Here is a 20,094-nt window from a genome sequence, read left to right on the forward strand (position 1 = left end):
GGGGGGGGGGAGTCCTACTCCCGGTAGGAGTAGGACTCCTCCTGCGCCCTCCTCCTGGCCGGCGGCCCCCTCCCCCTTGGCTCCTTTATATACGGAGGCAGGGGGCACCTCTAGACACACAAGTTGATCCTTGAGATCGTTCCTTAGCCGTGTGCGGTGCCCCCTGCCACCATATTCCACCTCGATCATATTGTAGCGGTGCTTAGGCGAAGCCCTGCGACGGTAGAACATCAAGATCGTCACCACGCCATCGTGCTGATGAAACTCCTCCCCGACCCTTTGCTGGATCGGAGCCCGGGGATCGTCGTCGAGCTGTACGTGTGCTAAGAACTCGGAGGTGCCGGAGTAACGGTGCTTGGATCGGTCGGATCGAGAAGACGTACGACTACTTCCTCTTCGTTGCGTCAACGCTTCCGCAGTCGGTCTGCGTGGGTACGTAGATAACACTCTCGCCTCTCGTTGCTATGCATCGCCATGATCTTGCGTGTGCGTAGGAAAATTTTGAAATTACTATGTTCCCCAACAGTTGTATCAGAGCCTAGGTTTTATGGTTTGATGTTATATGCACGAGTAGAACACAAGTGAGTTGTGAGCGATATAAGTCATACTGCCTACCAGCATGTCATACTTTGGTTCGGCGGTATTGTTGGACGAGACGACTCGGACCAACATTACGCGTACGCTTACGCGAGACCGGTTCTCCCGACGTGCTTTGCACATAGGTGGCTTGCGGGCGACTGTCTCTCCAACTTTAGTTGAACCGAGTGTGGCTACGCCCGGTCCTTGCGAAGGTTAAAACGGAGTCTATTTGACAAACTATCGTTGTGGTTTTGATGCGTAGGTGAGAGTGGTTCTTACTTAAGCCCGTAGCAGCCACGTAAAACTTGCAACAACAAAGTAGAGGACGTCTAACTTATTTTTGCAGGGCATGTTGTGATGTGATATGGCCAAGACATGATGCTAAATTTTATTGTATGAGATGATCATGTTTTGTAACCGAGTTATCGGCAACTGGCAGGAGCCATATGGTTGTCGATTTATTGTATATGCAATGCAATCGCGATGTAATGCTTTACTTTATTACTAAGCGGTAGTGATAGTCGTAGAAGCATAAGATTGGCGAGACGACAACGATGCTACGATGGAGATCAAGGTGTCGCGCCGGTGACGATGGTGATCATGACGGTGCTTCGAAGATGGAGATCACAGGCACAAGATGATGATGGCCATATCATATCACTTATATTGATTGCATGTGATGTTTATCTTTTATGCATCTTATCTTGCTTTGATTGACGGTAGCATTATAAGATGATCTCTCACTAAATTATCAAGAAGTGTTCTCCCTGAGTATACACCGTTGCGAAAGTTCTTCGTGCTGAGACACCACGTGATGATCGGGTGTGATAGGCTCTACGTTCAAATACAACGGGTGCAAAACAGTTGCACACGCGGAATACTCAGGTTATACTTGACGAGCCAAGCATATACATATATGGCCTCGGAACACGGAGAACGAAAGGTCGAGCGTGAATCATATAGTAGATATGATCAACATAGTGATGTTCACCAATGAAACTACTCCATCTCATGTGATGATCGGACATGGTTTAGTTGATTTGGATCACGTGATCACTTAGAGGATTAGAGGGATGTCTATCTAAGTGGGAGTTCTTAAGTAATATGATTAATTGAACTTAAATTTATCATGAACTTAGTCCCTGATAGTATCTTGCTTGTTTATGTTGATTGTAGATAGATGGCTCGTGCTGTTGTTCCGTTGAATTTTAATGTGTTCCTTGAGAAAGCAAAGTTGAAAGATGATGGTAGCAATTACACGGACTGGGTCCGTAACTTGAGGATTATCCTCATTGCTGCACAGAAGAATTACGTCCTGGAAGCACCGCTGGGTGCCAGGCCTGCTGCTGGAGCAACACCAGATGTTATGAACGTCTGGCAGAGCAAAGCTGATGACTACTCGATAGTTAAGTGTGCCATGCTTTACGGCTTAGAATCGGGACTTCAACGACGTTTTGAACGTCATGGAGCATATGAGATGTTCCAGGAGTTGAAGTTAATATTTCAAGCAAATGCCCGGATTGAGAGATATGAAGTCTCCAGTAAGTTCTATAGCTGCAAGATGGAGGAGAACAGTTCTGTCAGTGAGCACATACTCAAAATGTCTGGGTATAATAATCAGTTGATTCAATTGGGAGTTAATCTTCCAGATGATTGCGTCATTGACAGAATTCTCCAATCACTGCCACCAAGCTACAATTGCTTCGTGATGAACTATAATATGCAAGGGATGAACAAGACTATTCCCGAGCTCTTCGCAATGCTGAAAGTTGCGGAGGTAGAAATCAAGAAGGAGCATCAAGTGTTGATGGTCAATAAGACCACTATTTTCAAGAAAAAGGGCAAAGGGAAGAAGAAGGGGAACTTCAAGAAGAACGGCAAGCAAGTTGCTGCTCAAGAGAAGAAACCCAAGTCTGGACCTAAGCCTGAAACTGAGTGCTTCTACTGCAAGCAGACCGGTCACTGGAAGCGGAACTGCCCCAAGTATTTGGCGGATAAGAAGGATGGCAAGGTGAACAAAGGTATATGTGATATACATGTTATTGATGTGTACCTTACCAATGCTCGCAGTAGCACCTGGGTATTTGATACTGGTTCTGTTGCTAATATTTGCAACTCGAAACAGGGACTACGGATTAAGCGAAGATTGGCTAAGGACGAGGTGACGATGCGCGTGGGAAACGGTTCCAAAGTCGATGTGATCGTGGTCGGCATGCTACCTCTACATCTACCTTCGGGATTAGTATTAGACCTAAATAATTGTTATTTGGTGCCAGCGTTGAGCATGAACATTATATCTGGATCTTGTTTAATGCGAGACGGTTATTCATTTAAATCAGAGAATAATGGTTGTTCTATTTATATGAGTAATATCTTTTATGGTCATGCACCCTTGAAGAGTGGTCTATTCTTATTGAATCTCGATAGTAGTAATACACATATTCATAATGTTGAAGCCAAAAGATGCAGAGTTGATAATGATAGTGCAACTTATTTGTGGCAGTGCCGTTTAGGTCATATCGGTGTAAAGCGCATGAAGAAACTCCATACTGATGGACTTTTGGAACCACTTGATTATGAATCACTTGGTACTTGCGAACCGTGCCTCATGGGCAAGATGACTAAAACACCGTTCTCCGATACTATGGAGAGAGCAACATATTTGTTGGAAATCGTACATACAGATGTATGTGGTCCGATGAATATTGAGGCTCGTGGCGGATATCGTTATTTTCTCACCTTCATAGATGACTTAAGCAGATATGGGTATATCTACTTAATGAAACACAAGTCTGAAACATTTGAAAAGTTCAAAGAATTTCAGAGTGAAGTTGAAAATCATCGTAACAAAAAAATAAAGTTTCTACGATCTGATCGTGGAGGAGAATATTTGAGTTACGAGTTTGGTGTACATTTGAAAAATTCTGGAATAGTTTCGCAACTCACGCCACCCGGAACACCACAGCGTAATGGTGTGTCCGAACATCGTAATCGTACTTTACTAGATATAGTGCGATCTAGGATGTCTCTTACTGATTTACCGCTATCGTTTTGGGGATACGCTCTAGAGACGGCCGCATTCACGTTAAATAGGGCACCATCAAAATCCGTTGAGACGACGCCTTATGAACTGTGGTTTGGCAAGAAACCAAAGTTGTCGTTTCTGAAAGTTTGGGGCTGCGATGCTTATGTGAAAAAGCTTCAACCTGATAAGCTCGAACCCAAATCGGAGAAATGTGTCTTCATAGGATATCCAAAGGAAACTATTGGATACACCTTCTATCACAGACCCGAAGGCAAGACTTTTGTTGCTAAATTCAGAAACTTTCTAGAGAAGGAGTTTCTCTCGAAAGAAGTGAGTGGGAGGAAAGTAGAGCTTGACGAGGTAACTGTACCTGCTCCCTTACTGGAAAGTAGTACATCACAGAAAACTGTTTCAGTGACACCTACACCAGTTAGTGAGGAAGCTAATGATAATGATCATGAAACTTCAGATCAAGATACTACTGAACCTCGTAGATCAACCAGAGTGAGATCCGCGCCAGAATGGTACGGTAATCCTGTTCTGGAAGTCATGCTACTAGATCATGATGAACCTACGAACTATGAAGAAGCGATGGTGAGCCCAGATTCCGCAAAATGGCTTGAAGCCATGAAATCTGAGATGGGATCCATGTATGAGAACAAAGTATGGACTTTGGTTGACTTGCCCGATGATCGGCAAGCGATTGAGAATAAATAGATCTTCAAGAAGAAGACTGATGCTGATGGTAATGTTACTGTCTACAAAGCTCGACTTTTCACAAAAGGTTTTCGACAAGTTCAAGGGGTTGACTACGATGAGACCTTCTCACCCGTAGCGATGCTTAAGTCTGTCCGAATCATGTTAGCAATTGCCGCATTTTATGATTATGAAATTTGGAAAATGGATGTCAAAACTGCATTCCTGAATGGATTTCTGGAAGAAGAGTTGTATATGATGCAACCAGAAGGTTTTGTCGATCCAAAGGGAGCTAACAAAGTGTGCAAGCTCCAGCGATCCACTTATGGACTGGTGCAAGCCTCTCGGAGTTGGAATAAACGCTTTGATAGTGTGATCAAAGCATTTGGTTTTATACAGACTTTCGGAGAAGCCTGTATTTACAAGAAAGTGAGTGGGAGCTCTGTAGCATTTCTGATATTATATGTGGATGACATATTACTAATTGGAAATGATATAGAATTTCTGGATAGCATAAAGGGATACTTGAATAAGAGTTTTTCGATGAAAGACCTCGGTGAAGCTGCTTACATATTAGGCATAAAGATCTATAGAGATAGATCAAGACGCTTAATTGGACTTTCACAAAGCACATACCTTGACAAGATTTTGAAGAAGTTCAAAATGGATCAAGCAAAGAAAGGGTTCTTGCCTGTGTTACAAGGTGTGAAGTTGAGTCAGACTCAATGCCCGACCACTTCAGAAGATAGAGAGAAAATGAAAGATGTTCCCTATGCTTCAGCCATAGGCTCTATCATGTATGCAATGCTGTGTACCAGACCTGATGTGTGCCTTGCTATAAGTTTAGCAGGGAGGTACCAAAGTAATCCAGGAGTGGATCACTGGACAGCGGTCAAGAACATCCTGAAATACCTGAAAAGGACTAAGGATATGTTTCTTGTATATGGAGGTGACAAAGAGGTCATCGTAAAAGGTTACGTTGATGCAAGCTTTGACACTGATCCGGACGATTCTAAATCACAAACTGGATACATGTTTACATTAAACGGTGGAGCTGTCAGTTGGTGCAGTTCTAAACAAAGCGTCGTAGCGGGATCTACATGTGAAGTGGAGTACATAGCTGCTTCGGAAGCAGGGAACGAAGGAGTCTGGATGAAGGAGTTCATATCCGATCTAGGTGTCATACCTAGTGCATCGGGTCCAATGAAAATCTTTTGTGATAATACTGGTGCAATTGCCTTGGCAAAGGAATCCAGATTTCACAAGAGAACCAAGCACATCAAGAGACGCTTCAATTCCATCCGGGATCTAGTCCAGGTGGGCGACATAGAGATTTGCAAGATACATACGGATCTGAATGTTGCAAATCTGTTGACTAAGCCTCTTCCACGAGCAAAACATGATCGGCACCAAGGCTCCATGGGTGTTAGAATCATTACTGTGTAATCTAGATTATTGACTCTAGTGCAAGTGGGAGACTGAAGGAAATATGCCCTGGAGGCAATAATAAAGTTATTATTTATTTCCTTATATCATGATAAATGTTTATTATTCATGCTAGAATTGTATTAACCGGAAACATAATACATGTGTGAATACATAGACAAACAGAGTGTCACTAGTATGCCTCTACTTGACTAGCTTGTTAATCAAAGATGGTTATGTTTCCTAACCATGAACAAAGTGTTGTTATTTGATTAACGAGGTCACATCATTAGTTGAATGATCTGATTGACATGACCCATTCCATTAGCTTAGCACCCGATCGTTTAGTATGTTGCTATTGCTTTCTTCATGACTTATACATGTTCCTATGACTATGAGATTATGCAACTCCCGTTTGCCGGAGGAACACTTTGGGTGCTACCAAACGTCACAACGTAACTGGGTGATTATAAAGGAGCATTACAGGTGTCTCCAAAGGTACATGTTGGGTTGGCGTATTTCGAGATTAGGATTTGTCACTCCGATTGTCGGAGAGGTATCTCTGGGCCCTCTCGGTAATGCACATCACATAAGCCTTGCAAGCATTACAACTAATATGTTAGTTGTGAGATGATGTATTACGGAATGAGTAAAGAGACTTGCCAGTAACGAGATTGAACTAGGTATTGGATACCGGCGATCAAATCTCGGGCAAGTAACATACCGATGACAAAGGGAACAACGTATGTTGTTATGCGGTCTGACCGATAAAGATCTTCGTTGAATATGTAGGAGCCAATATGGGCATCCAGGTCCCTCTATTGGTTATTGACCGGAGATGTGTCTCAGTCATGTCTACATTATTCTCGAACCGTAGGGTCCGCACGCTTAACGTTATGATGACAGTTATTATGAGTTTATGCATTTTGATGTACCGAAGTTAGTTCGGAGTCCCGGGTGTGATCACGGACATGACGAGGAGTCTCGAAATGGTCGAGACATAAAGATTGATATATTGGAAGCCTATATTTGGACATCGGAAGTGTTCCGGGTGAAATCGGGATTTTACCGGAGTACCGGGAGGTTACCGGAACCCCCCGGGAGCCATATGGGCCTTAATGGGCTTTAGTGGAAAGGAGAAAGGGGCAGCCCAAGGTGGCCGCGCGCCTCCCCCCTCCCCTAGTCCTATTAGGACTAGGAGAGGTGGCCGGCCCCCCTCTCTCTCTTTCCCCCTCGGGAAATCCTAGTCCAACTAGGATTGGGAGGGAGTCCTACTCCCGGTAGGAGTAGGACTCCTCCTGCGCCCTCCTCCTGGCCGGCGGCCCCCTCCCCCTTGGCTCCTTTATATATGGAGGCAGGGGGCACCTCTAGACACACAAGTTGATCCTTGAGATCGTTCCTTAGCCGTGTGCGGTGCCCCCTGCCACCATATTCCACCTCGATCATATTGTAGCGGTGCTTAGGCAAAGCCCTGCGACGCTAGAACATCAAGATCGTCACCACGCCGTCGTGCTGACGAAACTCCTCCCCGACGCTTTGCTGGATCGGAGCCCGGGGATCGTCATCGAGCTGTACGTGTGCTAAGAACTCGGAGGTGCCGGAGTAACGGTGCTTGGATCGGTCGGATCGAGAAGACGTACGACTACTTCCTCTTCGTTGCGTCAACGCTTCCGCAGTCGGTCTGCGTGGGTACGTAGATAACACTCTCCCCTCTCGTTGCTATGCATCACCATGATCTTGTGTGTGCATAGGAAAATTTTGAAATTACTACGTTCCCCAACAGTGGGAATGCCTAAGTGGGATAAGTCTGAAAAAGAGATGGAGGATGCAGGTGTCACTCCAGAAACATTGAGCTGGCCCCCCAGGTGCAGGACTTGGTTCTATGCGCATGGGGGGAGTTGGACCCGAAGACAGGCCAAGTTTCAAAGAAGGCATGTCTGGATGGAGCCGAAGATAAGCTACTTGTTGCAATAGAAGAGGCTCGATCGGGGGTGTTCCAGCCCAACAGAGAGAACAACGAGCTTACGCGTTCTCTGGGAAATCCTGAACACACGGGAAGAACACGAGGCATGGGAGCTATTCCGTGGTATGAGGGGTTTTCGGACTGGAACGCCGACTACAGAACCCGTGCGAGAAAGAAGATTGCGGAGGAGAAGAAGAGAAAGATGGAGGAGGAGCAGAGGAAGCTGGACTATGAACGCCTTCATGGCCTAGAATCAGCGCATGCAGACTTGGCAGTCAAATTCCAGCGGTAGCAGGAGCAGATCGACCCACTTAGCCAGCAAAGGGGGTCTCAGCAGCTGCAGCAGCTAGCGGATGATCCAGCATTGGATAGCACCGTCCCATCCATGCCGAGAAGCAGCGTGGGTTCTCCCCCGGGCGACGCATGGCTGGATAGATACCCAGTGGATGACATCATGGAGAACACTAACTGCGAGCTACACTTCAAAATGAAGAACATATCCATGAAGGTGGCGGGCGCCCTTGCTTTTACAAATCCCCCAGAGGCAACCTTCCATTGCAACCCGATTCCAGCGGGCTATGCTCGTGTCTTGGTTGATGAGGTGGTGGACCAATATTCAGGGCTAGAGCTTGACATTCCTGGAGGTGACGATGAGCACACACTGGGAGAGGCCAACCATCGTATCATCCTATGGAGAAAGGATTGCATCATTTTTCGAAGGCCACCGACACCGCGTCATCCGACTCCTCATCGAAGTCCGCCACCGAGTCAGCAGACTCCCGCTCCTCCAAGTCCACCAACGCGTCAGGCCACTCCTCCTCCAAGTCTGGCACAGCTTCAGGCTACTCCTCCTCCTCCAAGTCCGGCAAAGCGTCATGCCACTCCTCCTCCAAGTCCGGCACAGCTTCAGGCCACTCCTCCTCCAAGTCCGGCACAGCTTCAGGCCACTCCTCCTTCTCCAACTCAGCCACGTCAGCCGTCTTTGCCGCCTCAGCTATGGTGCGTAGCGGTACAAGTCGAGGTAGTACTGGAGGTACAGGCGGAGGCAAGCGATTTCAATATGGTCCAAGCCTCGCGCCTCTTCCGCAGAGGCCTTACGACAAGTCCGAGGAGGAAAACGTAGCCATATCGAAGGCCGAGGTGGAAGTCCATTTTGCACCGAAACCGCCACCGCCGCCAAGGGAGAAAGTGCCTGACGAAAAGATTGACCACTTCATTCGTATGGCTAGAGCACCAGCTCCCAAGCCTGTTGACACAGACTATGAGCGCCACATCAAGAAGTTAATTCGAGCACGTCTACAGAAAGAGGAGAGCTCGAGCTCGAGCAAATCAGCTGGCAAAAGGAGCGGTAAAACCGTTCCCAAGCTGGAGAACAGGCGGCGCAATCAATCCCCCCGCTTGTTGTGCCAACAACACATGAGAGTAGGCGCGCACAATATTATTGTGGGGAAACCGTTAACGTTCCCGGGCTGGGCGATGTGGTAATAACCGAGGAGCATATTGAGCAGGCTGAAACGCTCATGATCGCTGTTGGACAACTCCTCGATATCGAGCCCATGTCTCTGACTAGAGAGGAGGAAATAAAACGGCAATATGTCCGGGGCTAACCTTTGGTCGAGCCAGACGAGGTCAAGAAGCTCCCAACGAGAATGTATGAATTGCATCAATGGTACATGGACATTACCAAGAATTCCAATCGAGAGTCCCTCATGGTGAATGTCAAGAAGGATCATTACTACCATGACAAAGCTGTGTCCGTTGAGTATTCAGAACTATTTCAGCTATACAATCAAGACGCACTGGACAAATCTATCGTCAGTTGCTATTGTCTGTAAGTGATTTCTTTCTGTAATCTAAGTCTCAAACTAGCTGTAGTGATCATTTTGATCAATCATTACCTATAATTATCCTCACTATATTCTTTTCTATGGTATTATGCAGGATGAAGATTTATGAAATGAAAAAAAGTGGACGCTATGGCATTGGGTTCGTTGACCCAAATATCATTAACGAATACACATGGAAATTAGATCCATATTACGAAAAAAGTGTAGAGGAAAGCATGCTAGAGTTCTTCAAGCGCCTCAAATACAATGATGATATACTACTTCCTTACAACTTCAAGTGAGTCACACTGTCTTGTACTACAAATTCTGTTTTTGCCTACTAGCTAGCTACATGTTTTTGCTTACATATGCCCGCTTAATTAAGACATGCAAACGTGTGTGCATGCAGATTTCACTGGATCTTGTTAATCATTAAAGTTGATGAAGAAACAGTTGAAGTACTAGACTCAGTACTTAAGAAACCAACTGATTACACCATCGTGAAGGGGATAGTCAACAGGTAATTTCAATCATTATTAACTATATCTTGGCCTATTTAATTAGTTCGTCATTTCCTGATAACAACTATTTAATAACTCATTTATTCATTTTCTTTCTCGGCGGGCAGGGCTTGATCAAAGTTCATCAGCGTCACTCTATGCCAATGGAAACCAAATCTAAAATGGTATCGACCCCGGGTAAGTAATTAAGTAATACTAGCTAGCTGCCATCTCTTTAATTATCATGCTTGATTAATTATTATATGATCAAATTCCATTCTCGTAAAGGCCCTGAAGCAGGCGCCGGGGAATAATCTGTGTGCATACTACGTTTGCGAGAACATTCGCATGATGGCGTCCGAAAGGAGTAGATCTCAAAGACAGGAGTGGGTACGTTTGTCAGAACACTATTCACAATTTTTACACCATTATCGATATCTAGTCGCACAACTAATACAAATGCATATTGATCTCCTTCTTAACAGTTCAAAGAGGTGCGGGAGAATCTCCTACTAGAGGACCGCATAGAAGCAATTCAAGAGGAAATAGCGGGATTTTTGCTCGACCAGGTCATAGATCCCAAAGGAGAATACTATTACCCGCTACCGCCCCCATGAACCACTTCCAATTGTTATCGTGCTCCGAAGGCAACAATTAGGCTAATGCCACTGGCTCCGAAGGCACCAATTAGGAGAAATTGTATATAGCTAGCTAATTGTATGTATATATATATATATGATCTGTTCTACTAGAAATTCTATTTATATATATGCATAACGTGTACAATATGTAGTATCATAAAATACCAGCAAACGAAAAAGAATTAAATGGAAAACACAAAATTAAATGAAAAAGAAATCATAAACCCCAAACCACCCAACCTTTTAATACCGGTTGGTGTCACCAACCGGTACTAAAGGGCTCCCTGCCCCCGGAGCTGGCTCGTGCCACGTGGTTGCCCTTTAGCACCGGTTCGTGCTAAACCGGTACTAAAGGGGGGGGGGGGATTTAGTGCCCCCACTTTAGTGTCGGTTACCGAACCGGCACTAAAAGGCCTTACGAACCGGTGCTATTGCCCGGTTCTGCACTAGTGATAGTGACTAAGCGTGATCTGTCCTCATTAGTTACTCTTTGAATGGCATCCAGAAGTCCTAGCCGAGACCACAAGCGTTTCACACAAAGACATGTGAAGTGACAATGTTGCGAGTCTTCCTTTTGTTTTCTACTATATTTCCGAACAAGAGACCCCCGCCACCGCCGTCGGCCCTCGGGCATAGCCCGGCGTCGTCCTCTGACAGCGACGGGGGGAGGGGAGGAAGGAGGTGACGCCCCCGGCGGCGAGGGTTGTGACACCACCTGAGTCGCCCGAGCGGGGGCGAGCGAGGGTCGGGATGTGATGGGATAGAAAGAGACGATGAGAGGGTTCTGGATCTGCTCTCTGTTGTGGAGGAGGTGGCCGGCGGAGGGAGATCGAGTGGCGGTGGCGACGGAGCTCCCTCCCGCTGGGAGAGGCGTTGCAGAAATGTAACATTTGTACCATGTTTTAAATATATACATTAGCACTATGCATCTTCATAATTAATGATACAACCCTCAACAAATAGGAAATGCTTAAGGAGACTTTATTGGTCTCTTCATAGTAATCTTCTCTTATAATGATATACTACATAACGGTGGTATGAAGGATGAAGCATAAAGTTGATGTAAGATAAATTTGCACCTTATCATCGGGCCATCATCATCTAACCCAGTGCTCGTGCCATGCCAACGAAAACTTACTTCAACATTCTTTGCACCTTAATGTAAGATAAACTGACTAAAGTAGATTTTTTTTATCCCGTTGCAACGTACGGGGCATGTTTCCTAGTACTACACTATCGGCATGCACACACATATCTACTTTAGTCGCTCTATGAAAACCGACAACAAGATTTCAATTACACTTTCGTCGCGCTGCTACCACTCTATATAGTGCTCCTTTCATCACATCGTCCCTGGTGATTAATGAAAGCTACAACGTGATAAACTAACCTGCCAGTGCACTTCTACATGGCCAACTTGATAGTACTAATCAGCCAGTTGTCTCTTTTGGATACTAGCAGGTCGACGGAAGACTTCAATATCACTGGAGCACAATGCATCTAGCAGTTGGCTAGGTATATAGTCAATCTGAAAGGAAAATACAAGTTGGAAAGAATCTAACCTTTGTATATCCAGGGCAGCACAATGGAGCAGCTGGCCAGGTATAATCAATCTGAAAGAAAAATACAAGTTAGAAAGCCTCTAATCTTTGTATATCCAGCGCAGCACAACTGAGCAATAATTGAGATTTCCCGGTTATTCCATGGTGACAATCTGTGGAGAAATAAATGCAACTAGCATGTGGTTTCTTGAAAGCATCCAAACCATTCCTCTTTTTTTTTCGGGGATCCAAACCATTCCTCTCTTTTTTTCGGGGATCCAAACCATTCCTCTAACGAAGCCCGCTCATGGATCACCAGCTACGACACATGTTACCTGAGAGGTGAAAGCCACGAGCGCCCACAAGCACCACTCCACCAGCAGAGGAACGGAACTCTGGTGCTCGACTCTCCACCTCCAGCCGGCCTGATGACGTCTGTGGCAGGTGATGCGATGCGGAGGAAGACGGCATGCGTCACCGGAGGGGACGGGCACATCGCCTGAGCCCTTGTGAAGATGCTGCTGCAGAAGGTATACACCGTCAAGACGACAGTCAGAAAGTCTGGTTAGATCCTTGATCGCTCTCTATTCGGATGACTGTCTGTTGTGATGTGAATGTGATGAACTCTGAGCTGACAGGCACGTTATTTTGTTTTGCACCTCAGATGACATGGAGTTTCAGCCCAAGTATCACCAGAAGTTGTGTGTTTGAGTGTGCTTGCCGGTCGTGGTTTGAAAAGCATGTCTACTTTCTTGTCTTCAGAATTAAGTTTTGTTTTGTTGCTGCTTGTCCAATACTTATTTTGTAGTATGGTTCATATATATGACTAATATGAGCCAGAGTACTCATCATTGGCTCGGGTATTTGGTGATGAAGATATGGGACTAGAATCGCAGGAGCTGAGCAGCAGGAGGTCACATTCTTTGCTGTAATTCTTACCCTGAGAGAGTTGCATTTGTCTGTAACCATTCTCATGACTTCCAAGTAATTCCGACATGTTTTATACGACTGAAAGTAGCACAGATTAAATCGGAACGCCGAGACAACAAGAACCGGCCTTGATTTCTTACCCTGAGATTGGGGTTGCTACTGCCTTTTCTCCTGTAAACTCAAGTTCATAGGTGAAACGTACAATTCTAATTCGATGAACTGAAACTGGAACTTGTAATATGGAACTTGTCTCCAGTCTGACAAAATTGAAACCCCAATCGTGCATTCGTTTTTTCTTTAGTCTAAACACACTCCATTTTATTGATCAAAAAACAAGTTCGTGGGGATACAGATTAGACTCTCTTCCAATGAAGATGAAGGAACATCTAGTAAACTGACTTGCGGTCTGGTTTCCTTGACAATGCTAGCATACATACCGCTCGTACCTCTCTGAATATCATTAACCACTCCTTGGCAATCTGATGCTACAACAATATCTGTGCGACCTAGATCAAGCCCATCATCATCTAACCAGGTGTTCGTGCCATGCCAATGAAAACTTACTTTGTGAGCCTCGGTAGGGAATTTTTTATCCCGTTGCAACACACGGGCCATGTTTCCTAGTACAACATAAAGAGACGACTAGACTATCGACATGCACACACATAGCTACTTTAGTCGCTCTGTGAAAACCGAGAACAGAATTACAACTACTTTCTTGGATTAGTGCATAGGTTTGTAGAAAACACTCTTTTACAAATTTGTGCCAGAAACCACTGATTTTCGGTCTAATCTTTTGCAAAAAAACACTGATCGGTCTACTTGGACATTTTAACTGTTATTATGACATGTGGGGCCCACATTTGATGATGTGGCATGACAATTAGTACCGAGTATATTTGCAGAGGCAACCTTCAATTTGAAAACAAATATGCAATTAGGCCCTTGCCATACCCAACTCAACCGTACTCCGCCGGCGGCCATCCCGCGCTCGTGCACTATCACCCACACCGGTGCCCCGGCTATGGCGGAGCTTACCGGTGAGGGTTCCTGCCTGGCTGCGCCCTTGCTGTGCATTGCTGCTGCTGCTTGCTCGCCGGCGTTGCTGCTTGCGCCCGTTTTGCTCACCGGCGTGCCGCTGCTTGCTCCGGTGATGCGCGCCGCCACTAGTCTTCTTGCTTCGGTGATGTCAGCCTCCACTAGTCTTCTTGCTCTGGTGATGCACGCTACTGCTCGCGAACATGCTGGGCGCGGCCGCTGCTGCGTGCGCCTGTGTTGCGCCCCGCCGCCACTGCTTGCTCCGATGCCGCCATCGTTGCCGGGAGGTTGCAGCCACTCCGTGCGCCGGCTGTTGCACTGCCGCCATGCCTGAAGGAGGAGGCAACGAGCCGCCATGCCTGAAGGAGGAGGCAACGACCGTTCTGTGTGGTGATTCGGAGGTCAAAGCCGCCGCTAGCCCACCACCCCATGCTTCCAGGAGCAGGGCGCCAGCCGACACGTGCGCCTCGGCCGTGGCCGCCGACCTCGACCTAGACTAGGTTGTGGCCGTGGCGGGCGCGAGGCTAGAGCCGCCGCTCTGTAGCAAGGAGGCGGCGAACAGCTTGGCCCAGGTCGCGGCGGCGGTGACCTGTGGGAACGGCGGCGGGGCCTGATCTCGACTGGATCGAGCATGGAAGGAAGATTCCCTTTTTTTGGAGGGAGGGTTCCTTTTGAAAAAAAAAAACCAGTCTAACATTGTCTATAGTGAACGTTATGCACCAATGTGGGCCCCACATGTCATAATTGCGGTTAAAATGTGCAAATAGACCGATCAGCATTTTTTTGCAAAACATTAGGCTGAAAATCAGTGGTTTCTGGCCCAAATTCGTAAAGGGGTGTTTTCTGCAAACCTATGCGTCAATGTGGTGGTTTTTTGCAATTCACTCTAAACTAACCTGCCAGTGCACTTCTACATGGCCAACTTGATAGTACTAACCTGCCAGTCGTCTCTTTTGGATACTAGCAGGTCAATGGAAGACTTCAATATATTCCCGCAAAAAAAAAATGGAAGACTTCAATATCACTGGAGCACAATGGAGCAGTTGGCTCGGTCTAATCAATCTGAAAGACAACTACAAGTTGGAAAGCATCTCTTTTTTCTGCGGGGTAAGTTGGAAAGCATCTAACCTTTGTATATGGTGGCAATCTGTGGAGAAATAAATGCAACTAGCTTGTGGTTTCTTGAAAGCATCCAAACCATTCCTCTCTTTTTTTCCTGGTGTCCAAACCATCCCTCTAACGAACCCCGCTCATGGTTACCAGCTACGACACACGTTACCTGAGAGGTGAAAGCCACGAGCGCCCACAAGCACTACTCCACCAGCAGAGGAACAGGAACTCCGGTGCTCGACTCTCCACCTCCAGCCGGCCTGATGACGTCTGTGGCAGGTGATGCGATGAGGAGGAAGACGGCGTGTGTCACCGGAGGTGACGGATACATCGCCTCGGCCCTCGTGAAGATGCTGCTGCAAAAGGAATACACCGTCAAGACGACAATCAGAAAGTCCGGTTAGATCCTCGATCGCTCTCTATTGTGAATTTGTGATGTGATGAACCCTGAGCTGACAGGCACTGTTATTTGTTTTTTGGATCTCAGATGACATGGAGAATCACCCCCATCTCAAGGACTTGCAAGCGCTCGGTCCCTTAGAGGTCTTCCGCACCGACCTGGAGGACGAGGGTAGCTTCGATGAGGCCGTGGCCGGCTGCGACTATGCCTTCCTCGTCGCGGCTCCGATGAACCTCAACGCGGAGAACCCTGAGGTAGAGCCTGACCAAACACTCTGTACTAGGGTCAGATTTGATTATGGAAAAGGCACTGTTTTTAGTTGGTTATATCTCATGGCAGAAAGAAGTGATCGAGCTGGCCGTCAGCGGAACCCTTAACGCAATGAGGTCGTGCGTGAGGGCGGGGACGGTGAAGCGCGTGATCCTGACATCGTCAGTGGCGGCTGTTGCCGGCCGGCCCCTGCCACTAGGAGACAGCCATGTCCTGGACGAGGAGTCCTGGAGCGACGTTGAGTACCTCAGAGTTACCAAGGCCGGCGGCTGGGTAGGCATGCACATTTTTTTAGTACTTCCGTTCCTTTTTAATTTTAATTAGGGCGGGTAGAAATCTGTCAAATAATGTGAATGTGATGACATGCTTGCGTGCCGTATCACAGGCCTACAATGTCTCAAAGGTGCTTATGGAAAAGGCGGCGCGGACTTTCGCGCAGGACAGCGGCATCAACCTTGTTACGGTGTGCCCCGCCTTCACGGTTGGCGAGGCGCCGGCGACAATTGTCCACACCAGCGTCCCCGTTATCCTTTCTTTGCTGACTGGTGAGCCTGATACCAAGTCAAGATGCAACGATAATTAAAAGGGACCATTAGAGACTACTAATTCATCGAACGACGTGTGTGGTGAATGATTATCTCAGGTGACGACGAGAAGATTCGCAGCCTGGAACTCGTCGACAGGGCGTCTGGCTCGATCCCGATGGTCCATGTCCACGACCTCTGCCGCGCAAACATCTTCTTAGCCGAGGAGGAGGCTGCGTCAGGAAGATATATCTGCAGCAGCCTCGACACCAACCTCGCGGAGCTAGCCACCTTCCTGGCCGCCAAGTACCCACAGTATAACGTCAATACCGACAGGTGTGTGCCAACATCTATGGAAACACGGCAAGTTCCGATGCTCTCGATCGTGATTTGTGAATATATAGCGTGTATGTTTGTTATCAGGTTTGGTGGTCGCCCCGAGAAGTTGAGAGTTTGCATTTCGTCGGCGAAACTCATCGGGGAAGGGTTTGAGTTCAGGTACAAGGCGTTGGACGAAATATACGACGACGTCGTCAACTATGGAAGGTCCTTGGGAATCCTTCCGTACTAGCAGTTTAGCATGCATGATGAGCCTCTGTATTGGTTGGTTGGATGTCGGAACCAAGCTAAAGTTCAAATTTGCTTATACTAGCAAACACTGCCCGTGCGTTGCTTCACGTCGATTTTAATCCATGTATAATCTTTTTTTTCATATATACTGAAATGATCAAATACATAGTGTAAACATTTGTACACCGAAGACAACAGTAAGGTGAACATCGAGGCAGCACCGTGATGCCAAATAAACCAAATTTGCTGGGCCGACGCGAGTTCGAGGAGTGCTCTCTGCAAATGCCGCGGAAGGAGCGTACCAACGTGCAGGTGACTCAGTGTTCCTGTTTCTGCCGCACAAGGAGAAGATCAAAGGAGGCGTGGCTATGTTTGAAAGAGCTTGTTGAGCATGCTGAGTTTGAAGGAGTTCGGCTGGGGTCCACCAGCAGGCGTGACAATATTGGCGCGCAAAGTGTCTTTTTTAATTTCCGGTTGTGTTGTTTTTATTTTTTCTGTTCAGGAAAAGTGGGTCCGAGTTGTTTAGGGTTTCTGGAGTCACCCATATAAATAAAGGGTTGGCTGCCGGCCATTGTATCCTTAGGTTATGTTTTGAGTTAAGAAACATGATGTGTTTTCGAGGGTAAGATATCCATATCGAGTTTAGAGGGAGCTGTCCGAAAACCTCCGTGCTTGCTGATTCGTAAGGACTTGTGTTTGTGTATCGGGGAGTAGAATCTATTCTGCTCGGCGATCGGAGTTGTCCGGGTACGCCATGAAAGATCGGGCCTAAAAACCATTTGGGTCACGTTGATCCTTATCACTGTGGCCAGCAAAAAATTGCAGTTGATTGTCCAGGTCGAAGAGTGAAGCAGGGTGCTGCTGCTTTCGTTCATCAAGACGGCCGCGCATGTCCACATCAACTTCAGCATTTCCCTCACGCGGCCTCTCTTCAGGTTCTGTTGTGGCACTTCAGTGATACAACAGGAGTCCGTTCTACCAATTCGAATTGTCGTGATATCAAGTCTGCAACAAGGAACCGGGGTTCCATAGCCGACATGGTGATCGTGGGTGTTAAGGGAGAGGGCTCCGGTGACGGGATTGCACACAGTTTACCTAGCTTCAGATCACGCAACGGCGGCGAGATCCTACGTGCTGCTATAACTCACTATAAGGCGAAGTATGGTGTGCCAACTTACAATGAGAGAGATTGTTTGATTCACCATCTAAACTGTTGGGTAACATAGCAGAATTTTAAAAAAAATTCTACGCGTCACCAAGATCAATCTATGGAGTCATCTAGCAACGAGGGAGAGGGGGGTGCATCTACATACCCTTGTAGATCGCGCGCGGAAGCGTTCAAGAGAACGGGATTGATGGAGTCGTACTCGTCGTGATCCAAATCACCGATGACCTAGCGCCGAACGGACGGCACCTCCGCGTTCAACACACGTACGGTTGGGAAGACGTCTCCTCCAACTTGATCCAGCAAGGGGGAAGGAGAGGTTGATTGAGATCCAGCAGCACGATGGCGTGGTGGTGGAAGCAACGGTGATCTCGGTAGGGCTTCGCCAAGCTCAGGGAGAGGGAGAAGTGTCACGGGAGGGAGAGGGACGCGCCAGGGGCTAGGGTGCGGCTGCCCTCCCTCCCCCCACTATACATAGGACCCCTAGGGGGGCGCCAGCCCTAGGAGATGCAATCTCCAAGGGGGGGCGGCGGCCAAGGGGGGTGGAGTGCCCCCCAAGCCAAGTGGGGCGCCCCCACCCCTAGGGTTTCCAACCCTAGGCGCAGGAGGAGGCCCAAGGAGGGCGCACCAGCCCACTAGGGGCTGGTTCCCCTCCCACTTCAGCCCATGGAGCCCTCCGGGATAGGTGGCCCCACCCGGTGGACCCCCGGGACCCTTTCGGTGGTCCCGGTACAATACCGATTAGCCCCGAAACTTTCCCGATGGCCGAAACTCGACTTCGTATATATAAATCTTCACCTCCGGATCATTCCGGAACTCCTCGTGATGCCCGGGATCTCATCCGGGATTCCGAACAACTTTCGGGTTACCGTATACTAATATCTCAACAACCCTAGCGTCACCGAACCTTAAGTGTGTAGACCCTACGGGTTCGGGAGACACACAGACATGACCGAGACGACTCTTCGGTCAATAACCAACAGCGGGATCTGGATACCCATGTTGTCTCCCACATGCTCCTCGATGATCTCATCGGATGAACCACGATGTCGAGGATTCAATCAATCCCGTATACAATTCCCTTTGTCAATCGGTACGTTACTTGCCCGAGACTCGATCGTCGGTATGCCAATACCTCGTTCAATCTCGTTACCGGCAAGTCACTTTACTTGTACCGTAATGCATGATCCCGTGATCAACCACTTGGTCACATTGAGCTCATTATGATGATGCATTACCGAGTGGGCCCAGAGATACCTCTCCGTCATACGGAGTGACAAATCCCAGTCTCGATTCGTGCCAACCCAACAGACACTTTCGGAGATACCCGTAGTGTACCTTTATAGTCACCCAGTTATGTTGTGACGTTTGGCACACCCAAAGCACTCCTACGGTATCCGGGAGTTGCACAATCTCATGGTCTAAGGAAATGATACTTGACATTCGGAAAAGCTATAGCAAACGAACTACACGATCTTTGAGCTATGCTTAGGATTGGGTCTTGTCCATCACATCATTCTCCTAATGATGTGATCCCATTATCAATGACATCCAATGTCCATAGTCAGGAAACCATGACTATCTTTTGATCAACGAGCTAGTCAACTAGAGGCTCACTAGGGACGTGTTGTGGTCTATGTATTCACACATGTATTACGATTTCCGGATAACACAATTATAGCATGAACAATAGACAATTATCATGAACAAAGAAATATAATAATAACCATTTTATTATTGCCTCCAGGGCATATTTCCAACAGTCTCCCACTTGCACTAGAGTCAATAGTCTAGTTACATTGTGATGAATCGAACACCCATGCAGTTCTGGTGTTATCATGTTTTGCTCTAGGGAGAGGTTTAGTCAACGGATCTGCCACATTCAGGTCCG

The 20,094-nt window shown here is 47.2% G+C and overlaps 1 protein-coding gene across 3 annotated transcripts in view; it reads left to right on the forward strand.

The window, feature by feature from the left end:
- The window catches only part of LOC119357207 (anthocyanidin reductase ((2S)-flavan-3-ol-forming)-like), a 41,616-nt gene extending 23,974 nt beyond the window's left edge, over positions 1-17,642 (forward strand). Inside the window, exons 1-6 of one of the 3 annotated variants that reach the window (XM_037624197.1) lie at positions 15,375-15,673; positions 15,762-15,928; positions 16,014-16,217; positions 16,330-16,489; positions 16,588-16,804; positions 16,892-17,642. In XM_037624197.1, the coding sequence (XP_037480094.1) occupies positions 15,538-15,673; positions 15,762-15,928; positions 16,014-16,217; positions 16,330-16,489; positions 16,588-16,804; positions 16,892-17,039 (1,032 nt within the window). In that variant the 5' untranslated portion in view covers positions 15,375-15,537 and the 3' untranslated portion in view covers positions 17,040-17,642. Of the gene's footprint in view, positions 1-15,374; positions 15,674-15,761; positions 15,929-16,013; positions 16,218-16,329; positions 16,490-16,587 lie in introns of those variants that run through there. The other 2 variants (XM_037624196.1, XM_037624198.1) reach the window with 2 other exon arrangements.
- The last annotated feature ends 2,452 nt before the right edge of the window (positions 17,643-20,094 follow it).

This window comes from Triticum dicoccoides, chromosome 2A (genome assembly GCF_002162155.2).
Source record: "Triticum dicoccoides isolate Atlit2015 ecotype Zavitan chromosome 2A, WEW_v2.0, whole genome shotgun sequence".
NCBI classification, from domain to species: Eukaryota; Viridiplantae; Streptophyta; class Magnoliopsida; order Poales; family Poaceae; genus Triticum; species Triticum dicoccoides.